Here is a 12195-nt window from a genome sequence, read left to right as displayed (position 1 = left end):
TCAAAAGCTTAAGTTTTGTAAGTTTGCCAGCATAGTTAAAGACCATGGCTTTTTATATCCATTGACTTGTGCATATGCTAGCATTTGCATACCCACAGATGAACATTCCTTGACTTGAAGGGTTTGCCCAGTGGATTTGTTATTGAATTTGAAGAAGCAAAGTTAAAGTTGAAGAACCTAGATAGGCATGTATGAAGAAAGCAAAGGGGACACTTGAGAAGTAAAGGGAAGCAATGTGGCTGGTCTTGAAGGGGCACTGTGTTTAGTGTGCGGGGCACACATAAGTGGTAAGCCCCCAAAGAGAATGCTGCACATAAGTATATTTGTGTAAATTCATATTTTAAAGCAGTTTAGAAACGAACCTTTTGGGTTTTACAAAGCAAGGATTGGAACATACCTGAACAAACTAGGTGATCTTCCAGATGTTTGCCAGTGTTTACTTTTGGTGTGGTCATAGAAGATTATACTTTATCAGCACAATTATCAGTGATCTAACAATTAAACATTTTTTTATAATTTATGGAAAGTTTGTTTTGCAAGAGAACGTTTAGGCCAATTTGGAATGACTGACTTATTACTTAGTCACTGAAAATAATTATTTATTTTTTTTTTTTGGTGTTATGATCACAATAATTATACTTCCAGCAATACTGCAAAAGCCTGTTGATGCAAAGATTGGTTCTGTAAGTTAATGAGGGCTGAGTGTTGTTAGAGGACCTTGTAAATTTCACTCCAGGAAAAGATGTTAAACCAATCAGTTCCTTTCATGTCCAACCCCTCTTAACCATTACTTATTAAGTGCACCTGTGGGGTTTTCTCCTAGTTTAACCTTTAGATCCTTTTAATATTTCTCCTTTATTTCTGGATCTCTCTGTCTTGCTGTCCAATCATTCCAACTCCATCTTTCCATTGTCTTAACCACTGACTGTCTGAAAGTGCCCCAGTGCCAGGCTTTATAGCCTAATTTTATTAAATCAAAGAATCATAGGTTTAATTTTGTGTAGTGTTTAGTGTTTCATAATGCTCTTAAAATGAAGAGAAGATACAAGGAAATAAAAATTAACATTAAAATTATTGCAGAAAGAAATCTGTAAAGGAAATCATAAATCCATACAGAACTGGACTTGCGACCAGGTAATGGGTTGAGCTCTTGAGTAAGCTCATGACCACCCCTTCCACCTGTGCTCTGCTGTCCTTGTCAGCTTCTATTTGAAGTAAGCAAAAGTGTACAATAAAAGATGGCCAGTGATGGACTACAATATATTTAGGGGTAAGAGGTGCATGTAAGAATCTACAAATTCTTTTGCCTTCCATCTCAAAGCTTGCTTTCAGTACCGGGAAGAATAGAATGTGTGACTGCTGGAATGGTGTATTAGTAACTACTGCCCTTCCAGATATCCTGAAACATCTCTGTATTATTCCTTAGTGAATATGTATGTCATTATCTATTTTCCTGAGATGTGCCTAAAGTCTAAATTGTCTTGAGAAAATTAGATTAAAGAACCTACTATTTTTTGTATAATTCACAGTGAGTTTAAAGCAATAGAAATGAGTACTTTATTCAATGTACTGTACTAACTAGTCTTCTAGAAACAAAGGACAAAATTACTACCACGAACAGTCATGGCATAAAAACCAATCAGAACGTGTCTTGAGGTAATAAAGGGAAAAAAGTCAAAATGTCAAAATTCTTTATTCCATTAAAATGGTTATTACATACATTTCAGAAGATGATTACAAAATAGATGCAAATGACTTGCAAAGTACCTTAACTGTACCATGATGAGTATGAATGACTAGAGCAGTTATGTACCTGAAACAAATACAGCAACTTAAAAAAAAAAAACTTCATTGTCTTCCATAAGTCAATGGACAGATCCCAAGTACCTAGTGGGAAATCTGTCTTGGCTCCATCCTCTCTGTGAGGGGGTACCACTGTCAGTACACCTAACATGGTTCAGTGTAGGCATTACTAAAGGGTATTTTGCAACATCCCTTCAGCAACTAGCACTTTTTCTTTCTTGTCCAACCTCTCTATTACCTCTTAGTGTAACTATAGAGTTCCTCATAGTTTCACCTAGCGTGTCATATCTCTTTTATTTTCTGATTTCCTTCACCTTGCTGTCCAAACACTCCAACCCTCTTTTCACTGCCCTAAGTGCTGAATGGTTGAAAGTGCCCAAGTGGTTGGCTTTAAAGCATAAATTTCATGATTCATTCATTTAGGCCCTGAGGGTTTACTAGTAACTACTGTACCATATACCCACCAAAGAGGCATATACCTGTAAGCCAAAATCAATATTACTACCACCACCATTTCCCAGACTTCAGCTTAAAACTGCTTCTTTACAGGAATACAATACATTCTTTTCAGTATACAAAATGAGGCAAGTTTCATTGTGGCTAATTTACCCAATTCGTGTCGATGATATGCGCCCACATTTAGTTGTGGAGGATTTTAACATACTGTACTCCATTAAGGGACATCAATGTTCAATGCAAATAGCAATAGTTATGGTATAGAACATCCTGAATAGCAAAAGTCTACTGTTTATATGTTCCAAAATTAAACCTACCTTTATACATTTATTTTTTTAGTGGAACATACAAGATTATCTATTCAGGTGATAGCTTCTCAAACATAACGTCCTGTGAACGAGCTGTATGAAAGATAAGATGCCTGTTGACAAAATAATCAGATAAAAGTAAGTGAGAGATTTATGGAAAAACATTAAGATATATATTACTGAGTCCAGTTTCTTAGTGGTTTTCGAACCAGAGTTACCAAGAAAGTTAATATATGATGCACTAAAATTAGACAGCACAATTTTACCTCTTGTTATGCGAGAAAATAGTGGGAACTACTTGCAGAATTATCTATTGTGTGGCAAGAAGAAATTCTGCATTTATTTGTCTCCCTTTAGTTTATCAGTCATACAGTATTGGTTGCAAAACTATTGTAGGACGAAGGGCTGCTGTAACCACTTAAGTTTCGGTAGGCTACGAAGATGGGCACTTCTTTTCATCATCTAGATTACTAGTCAGTCAACTCTCAATTATTGTCATTATAAAGATGTTTAGGAAACCACTGAATTACATTCCTAGACACCTATAATTATTGCCGAAGGATTTTTTCTTGGGTGATATTCACAAATGGAACAAGGTAAAGTACTAGTTTGACAAGCAACTGAGAAGGCACCAGAGAGAATAGATATAAAGTAAATATACAAGGTATACTATAAGCACTTTATAGACTGTGACTTAAAGGAGCACCTCCCAACGGGGATCAACTCATGAAGAGAGAGTTTACCCATTTTGGGATTGTTATTCTCTTGGCAGACAAGCATGCCTTCACTAGTAGTCATAGATGCGGACAAATTACACCCTCACATAGTGAGATGTTTATTTGTAAAGCTTCGCGCAAAAATGCAGCACATATGACCAAGGAGGCTAAACTTTAATAATATAAAGTAAAGGATAGCTAAACTTTCGTTTGGTTGTATTCTTAGAATTAACCGATGATTTTTATATGGTAAATATACAAAGTTCGTCGTTTTGGCAAAAAAGTGATGAGAGGGCTAATATTTGAGTTTAAAAAATCATTGATCAATTAGCAAGCATTACGCGTAACTTCGAGTTACATAATAATTATTCCTTATTCTATCGTCCAAAAGCAGATTTCCGTGCTTAAAACAGCATACTTGAAGTTATCATTTTGTTGCTTTATATTTCCATAAAATAATTATTCCTTTCTACTTTGATTTCCAAACGCAACAGTGCCATGAAAAGGCAATTTTTGACAAAACATCAGATCGTTTAAGAAAAACAATGGACAATGGAGCAGTTTATCTATATTTATGTAATTGCATTACTGTATGTAGCAAGCTGAACCAATTACATAGCTGATGCTACGGCTGGTGCAAGCATTTAAAACAGTGGTAGACATCACTTAAAAAAAGAAAAAGTTCACGTACAAGTTAGTGTCTTCTATTAACTAGTTACAAATGCGTTTGTCAACCATTTTTCAATTTAATCTTAATAGGGAGGCAATCATCACGTGATGTTACTGATGGTAGTCATGAAAATGTTATATGTAATAATAACAATGCAATAAATCATTCTAAAGTAACTAGATTAGTTAAATGGAAAATGGGTATAGTAAATCAAAATCCAGACCCAACCACAGATCTAACGTGTTTGTGGGTGAATAGAATGCGACCTTGACATTTCATTTGTTTACTTTCTGAGTGGACTGGAGACTTGACAACCAAAGGCGTCGTTAGCAACGCAAACTTTTCTCCTTATTTGTCAAATTTTTCTACTATGTCAGAGCTAAGAAAACAAGAAAGTGTCGATGATACAAAGAGGATTGTACATACGTATCCCTTATTACGGGTAAGTGAGATATTCTGGCACAGCTGTAGGGACATTGATATAGCCTAAGTGGATTGTTTCATTCTTATGGCTGAATGCAGAGTGATAGGTCATGGCTTAATTTTTTTTTTGGGGGGGGGGGCGGTCCAGGGGGGACGTAGTGCCCCGGCCAGGTTAGGGCAGCGTCCAAGGTTAGTTTAGGTAAAGGTGAGGTAAGCCAGGTTAGGTCACATTCCCTCTGAAATAGCCTAGGTACTACAGAAATGCCAGCTAAAATAACCATGATCCCTCACTGCATTTGCTCCCATTCATATTCTAGCTGACAGACGTCAGCCACAAAAGTGTAAAAATGTCCATACCTCAAATTTGTATTTATTTAAAAGCTGCCAATAGCCTAGGCCTAGTTGCCAAGATTTTTAAAACATTTTGTACAGTTAAGATATGATAATTTCTCATCAAGACAGATTTCATTAATAGTATAGAACAGTGGTTCTCAAACTGTGTTCTGCAGAACCCCAGGGTTCCATGAAAACCTTTCAAGGGTTCTGTTATATAAATTTTAACAAAATTATATAAATTTTATATATTATATATATATATATATATATATATATATATATATATATATATATATATATATATATATATATATATGTATGTATATATGTGTGTCTGTGTATGCATTTGATGAAAGTATAGTTTTATTTATATATTTATTAGAACAAGAATGATAAAATGAAATATGAAAGTGATGAAATATTTTGCATTTGAGAGAGAGAGAGAGAGAGAGAGAGAGAGAGAGAGAGAGAGAGAGAGAGAGAGAGAGAGACTGAGTCGGTATGTGAAGTGTACAGGTCCGTTGGAAGTTTGTACGTATCCCAGACCCATCTGCTCACTCCCGATACTCAGTATTGTTGTGCTGGTCATCATTACGCATGTGTTTCGCGGCACTCCTGTGTTGTTCACTGTATAATTAAATTTCTAAGGTGACACAAGATTCAAGAGCTAAATCAGGTACTGGATATTCAAAGCGCAAATTTGATGAGTTAAATAAAATTTGAGTTCATGTCAGTTGGAGATGAACATGCTCCTGACGGGCAATGTGTTGAATGTAATCAAGTGTTGGCTAATAGTAGTTTGAATCATGTAAAATTGAGAAGGCACCGTGAATCCAAGCACCCACAGCTCTTTAACAAATACAGTGACTATTTCATAAGAAAACGAGATCAGTTAAAAGGGGGTATTGCATCCATCAAGAAATTTGCTTACCAAGACAATAGAAATGCATTTGAAGCCGCATACCACATAAGTTACCACATTGCAAAGGCTGGTGAAGCTCATACGATTGTAGAATCTTTAATGAAACCATGCATGAAAGATGTGATTTCCTGTATGTTAGGAGTGAAACATAGCAAGATTCTTGACACCATAACCTTGTCAAATGACACGGTATCATACTGAATCAAAGAGATGGCAGCAAATTGTGAGTGTCAATAAATCACATAAAAACAAGACCTGCAGGTTTCACCATTCAACTTTGAATCTACGAATGTTGCTGGTTTGTGCACGAAGATCTGCTGCTGTGCCAAGCTATCGAAACGACAACAAGAGGAGAGGACATATTTAAGATCTTGGCCGGTGAAGCTCATACGATTGTAGAATCTTTACTGAAACCATGCATGAAAGATGTGATTTCCTGTGTGTTAGGAGAGAAACATAGCAAGATGCTTGACACTATAACCTTGTCAAATGACACGTCATCACGCTGAATCAAAGAGATGGCAGAAAATTGTGAGTGTTAATAAATCACTTAAAAACAAGACCTGTGGGTTTCACCATTCAACTTTGAATCTACAAATGTTGCTGGTCTGTGCACGAAGATCTGCTGTTGTGCCAAGCTATCGAAACGACAACAAGAGGAGAGGACATATTTAAGATCTTGGCTACTTTCTTCACCAAAAATGATCATAGGTTGGACCTGTGCATAGCTGTCTGCACTGATGGTGCAAAGGCAATGAGAGGCCCAGTAAAGGGTGTTATTGGTCTCATAAGAAACGTTGCACCTTCATAGAGAGGCACTAGCTGTGAAAAGATGCCAGGTGATCCAAAAGAGACACTTAATGAAGTAGTCAAGGTAGAAAATTTCATCAAGGCTAGACCTCTTCATTCTTGAGTGTTTGACTCACTGTCAGGAGATGGGGTCCATTCACAGAACTCTGCTGCTACATACATAGGTGCGTTGGCTACCTCACAGTAAAATTCTTTCATGTTTGTATGAATTGAGAAATGAGATTGAAGTTCATTGATGAAGTCTAGGTATGTGAGGTAGTTATCTTACAGATATATTTTTTAAATTAAATGAGCTTATCATTACAAAGTTCTAGTATCAACATTTTGAATGTTCAAGACAAAATTGAGTCCTTTCTTCTTAAGGTTGAGTTCTGGATTGGTTGTGTAAAGAAAAACCAGACAGTGTTTGCCAAATTGCCATGCATTCCTGAATGAAAACTTAGAACTGGCTGACAATACAAGAGACTATGATTCAGTACCTATAGCAATTAAAGGATAATCTACAAGAGTATTTTCCCAAGCAGTCAGACCCTCTGACGTGACTATGCAACCCACTCATGGATCCAGATCATGTGATGAAGCAGAATCTGTCAGTGACTGAAAAAAAATAGCTAATTGATGTTTCAACTGACCTTACTTTGAAAATTAAATACAACAAGGACTTTCTCCTTCCTTTCTGGGCAAACCTATTGCCTGAGTAACCAGAATTAGCAAAAAGAGCACTGAAACATCTTATGCAGATGCAGCACCTGATAAGCGTCTGCAGTTAACAAACATAGTTCCAGATTTTGATGGTCTCTGTTCCCAGAAACAAGCTCACCCATCACATTAAATAAAGTAAGAATTTTGATGCTGAGTGTGTACTACACTGCACTTTTATATAGTTGCATGTACTGTATGTGTTTATGTAGGGGGGGTCGTTTCCACCTATATTGGGCGAGGGGGTTGTAGGGGGTTCCGCCGAGTACCAGCAAAAGCAAAAGGGTTCTGTTATTTGGAAAAGTTTGAGAACCACTGGTATAGAATGATGGTGTTTTGATAATACTGAGGAAATAGTTGTGCAAAGGCTCTCCTCCCCATCTCCTCCCTTCCCAGCAAGGCTAGGTATGCCATCCTAAAATAGGTCAAGTTAAAGGAAGGTTAGGCTAAGATGCATCCATGCTGAAACATGTCTCTGATCAGCTTTTCAGCAATTTTCAATGATGAAATAGGACTAATGCCTCCAACCCTTCTGCACTCTTACTGTGATTTTTGAGTGTTTGCCTTATGGAGTATGAGACAAGCGAATAATAAGTTTAAGCAATTAGGTCTAGTATTATAAGGATTACGAATTGTCATACAGTAAATATGTTTCTTTAGTTTTGATGTTTGGGAATTGTTAGGTGCATGCACTTAAGTGATTTTTTCTGTAATATAATAGGCAGGTATAGGTAACTTTTTACCCAATGTGAACTTCAGAAGTTTTAAAGGTGACTTTCCCAGATACTGTCACTTAGGCCTTTGTAAGCATTTTCCATCCCCTCCAGACTTTTCAACCCCAGTTATAGTCATGGTGCCAAGGACAAATGAAAAATTCTTAAACAGTTCAAATTAAACTTTTAAATGGAAATGAAGTTATAAAATGAAACGGCAACATCTTAAAAGTTTTATTCAAAGTTCTGACTGGGAGTGAAGATATCTTTGAAAGTATTAAGACATTTCCAGGAGAAACGAAGAAATGTAAAGCGATTCTAGGCCAATCAAAGTTAATAAGAAATATAAAGCAGTTTTATCCTGATTGTATGCTTATAACTAAAATACTTGTAATCTGTTTTCACAGTTGATACAGCACCTTTATTGAATGTAAAAAACCTCAGTCACATGTTATAGGGTAGTATGCACCTTTGTATTTTACTTCATAGCTTCCAGCCATTGAGGTGAGGTTAGGTTGGGAGTTTGCTCCTACCAAAGTGGGCTGGTTAGTGGAGTTGGTAAGGTAGGACCTAGCGCACTATGTTATGTAAGGTTAGGATATATCCAAAGAATTTCCCAGTCACATCTTAATGTTTGATCAATTCTGCCCTTTCTACATTCAAAAAACCTTGGTTTCCCATTGAAGTTCTCTACAATTATTACATTTATGAGTTTATGAGCAGTAATGGTAAAAAATGCATAAAACACAACATAATAATCTGGAAAAATGTATAGTTCATCTGTTTGACAAGAAATTGTGATATATATATTGACCCTTTGTTCTCTCTATCTTGTTGATTGTAGCGTCTTTTCATCTAGGCATCACGTTTCTCTGTGCATGATGAAAATTGCATTCTCTATTTTCTGTCAACCAACCACAGATATGTTAGGTTAAGGTTGGTTAGGATAGTGTGTGCCCCCTGTCAGTGTCACTGGCATAGTCTATATACTGGGTTATAGGGGCCTTGGCAATCAAGTAGGATACAATACCCTATATTAGATTAGGTTAAGCTGTATCTGTTTTTTCCTTGGGGTTTTCGAAGAATAAACATGGATCCCATTGCAGTTTTTGATGTGATTCATTTGAACTTTAGAAGTTTATATCATAGATTTGCCATAATTTGCAACAGAATCACTCAAAAGTAGTTTGAGTCATATTAAAACCCATCACAATTCAAGATTTTCTATCTTGAAATCAATTTTGGGCAATTTGTAAAAATTTATCCCTCAGTTAATGTAGACATTGCTTGTACTTTCAGTTTAGCTCATTAGCAAAAATTTACTTAGACCTATGATATCCTTATTTTGGTCAAGGTCTCTATTTTTTAAAAATTCTAACAAATATAATCCCAACTTCCAGTGAAAAAGGCCATTTTAGTTTTCTGTAGAATAAAATTATTGTGCTGTCTGCCCTCAGATCTTAAAAATAGACAGCTGCAAATTGTTATGTTGACCATTCACTCTCCAATCATCAAATATACCAAATTGCAGCCCGCTAGCCTCAGTAGTTTTTATTTTATTTAAGGTTAAATTTAGCCATAATTGTACTTCTGGCAACACTATAAGTACCAACAACATAGGCCGCCACCGGACCGTGACTGAGTTGAGTTTCATGGGTCACGGCTAAGAGTTTTATGGGGTGTGGCTGAGGCCACCACGGAACAGAAAACTCGGTTGAGGCGAAGAAGCTTCACCGCATTTTGTACTTGTTTATAATAGTTGCCATTGTTTTGCAATCTTTGGGGAGGACCTGGGAAATTTTAACATTTATATATATATATATATATATATATATATATATATATATATATATATATATATATATATATATATATATATATACACAATAGATCCCTGGTCCTAGACTGTACCAGAATTCGACATAATTGGATTTCGACACGAAATGTCGAGGAAATTTTGCGTCGGAGCTCAAACAACAAACCGGAATCCGACCCGATGAATCATATGATTTTTGTAAAAAAAGAGGTTCGGTCAGCTGCCGCTAGTTGGCGTTCTTCCCACACGTATTTAAAAGCGTTTAAAGCCCATACATGCTGCTGCTGTTGTTTGGAGAAGTACATGTTTGTACAGGTACTTTATCATTTTTTTGGCTTTCTGTACTGAATTTTCATCCAATCATGGGTCCCAATATGTTAGGGTATCATAATATTTATTGAAAGATGTTTTACAGTGATTTTGTACACTATTCCAGTAGACTTTGTATGAAATTTACCATAAATACTGAATGTAAACGTTTATGTAATTAGCACCACGATACGCCACCAGGGTGGCACTTTGGTTTGTTTACATCTGCTCATGCCACAAGCTGCCAAGTGCCAACGTAACTTAGGAAGTTTTTCTTAATTTTATGGTAACAGACATACAGTAATTTGGCTTATAAATACTGTATTATTAATTTACTGTAATAATCAGGCTTGTTTTTGAATGTTATTATTAATAACAACAGTTTTTGTGTGTACCCATTACAGTACATTCTGGTAGTGCCTATAGGCTACCTAGCCTAGCCTATGGCGCTCGGTCTGCCATCGGTAATACAGCCACATTGGTCGTAGGCCAATTTTTTTTATACAGTATGCATTTAAAAATGCAAAAAGTGCTTCTGATACAGTAAGTTATTTGACTCTGAACGTATTTCATTGTAATTTGTGTAATGTTTTGTATAAAAAGGCAAGGTTGGGGTAATGACTGGTGTTCAGGAATGGATTAATCCATTTTCAGTTATTTCTTATGGGAGAAATTGATTCAGAATTCGACTAAATTGATTCTCAATGCTTCTTCTGGAACGGATTAGCTTCGAGGACCGGGGCTCTACTGTATGTGTGTGTGTATATACACATATATATATATACAGTATATACAGGGTGCGGCATAAGTAACGCTCTTTAAGTGGAACAAAATTAAAGCCTTGATTAAAATGCGTGACCTGGCACGTTTTAGGCGTGACTAATTGAGCTTGAAGAAAACGGGAAGTCACCAAAGAAAACAAGCTCAGCGGAGACTTAATTAATGGCGCCGCCGAAACACTATCCTGGCGCCGACTTGGTGACTTTACAGATTAATATGATATATTAACAAAATTAATATAATGCTTATTCGGTTTAATAATGTGGCATAAGTAACGCCCTTTTTAGTTTTATATCTTATAATGTATATTTTCTTTATTATTTTCTTTAATTAATTTGCCAAATCTTCATTTTTTCAGATATTTTATACAACCATGAGATTAACAACGGAACAGAGAGTAAAAGCAATTCAATTGTACTATCAAAACAATAAAAATGGTGCTGAAACCACAAGATTGTTATCAGCTGAATTTAACATCCCAAGGGTGCAAAGCCGAAATATCATTTGTATTGAACATTATTAAACCGAATAAGCATTATATTAATTTTGTCAATATATTATATTAATCTATTAACCTGTGGCAATACATTCATGTTCGAAAAAATAAAGGATAATCAAAAAGGCTTTAATTTTGTTCCACTTAAACAAAGGGCGTTACTTATATATATATACCCTGTATATATATATATATATATATATATATATATATATATATATATATATATATATATATATATATATATATATATATATATATATATATATATATATATATATATATATATATATATATATATATATATATAAAATAAGAATATATATATAAAACACTATTTAAACGTTGAAACCATATATATATATATATTAAGAAGGCCCATAAAACACTTGTTCCTGTATTTCTGTTCACTGGTAGAATATGGACAGGTGGAAAAGTTACAATGGTATATATACAAAAACATGAAGGTGTGGCCTTAGGCCTCGATGTTAAGGAGGTGGCGATTCTTAAGAAGGAGAGAATGACCAAATTCCCTAGTGGTTTTTGGCCTCATTAGCTCCCGTTTGGCGATGGATCTGGCGGTCGCGTTTCTTGGGTCATCTTCTTCAAGAGGGTCTGAGGATTAAGGTGTCGATGGCGTCCGATTTCAATGTCCTCCTGACAGGTTCATATTGTTGGTTTGATTGATGATAGCAGATTCCAGCATCTTTCTTTTGTACGGACAGCTACTCTTGAAAACCAACTCCGCCCCTCCAGTTAATGACATGCCCTGTATTTCTAATATGTAGGAAAATTCCCGAACTCTCGAGCGTAACGTACTGATCTTTTGTGCTCTGTTATTCTTTGCGAGAGCGATCTACCTGTCTCGCCTACATAGATGTCATGACAATTACTACGGTATCTTGTAAACTCGGCTTCTTCCCTTTTGTTATTTAAGT

At 35.8% G+C, this 12195-nt stretch overlaps 1 protein-coding gene across 1 annotated transcript in view; it reads left to right on the top strand.

Annotated features, from left to right (window-relative positions):
• The first annotated feature begins 4228 nt into the window (after positions 1-4228).
• The window catches only part of LOC136855453 (dynein axonemal light chain 4), a 90711-nt gene continuing 82744 nt past the window's right edge, over positions 4229-12195 (top strand). Inside the window, exon 1 of the mRNA XM_067132513.1 lies at positions 4229-4395. Within this exon, the coding sequence (XP_066988614.1) occupies positions 4324-4395 (72 nt within the window). The 5' untranslated portion in view covers positions 4229-4323. The remainder of the gene's footprint in view (positions 4396-12195) is intronic.

Source organism: Macrobrachium rosenbergii, chromosome 3 (assembly GCF_040412425.1).
Source record: "Macrobrachium rosenbergii isolate ZJJX-2024 chromosome 3, ASM4041242v1, whole genome shotgun sequence".
Classification (NCBI taxonomy): domain Eukaryota; kingdom Metazoa; phylum Arthropoda; class Malacostraca; order Decapoda; family Palaemonidae; genus Macrobrachium; species Macrobrachium rosenbergii.
This window is presented reverse-complemented; position numbering and strand designations above follow the sequence as displayed.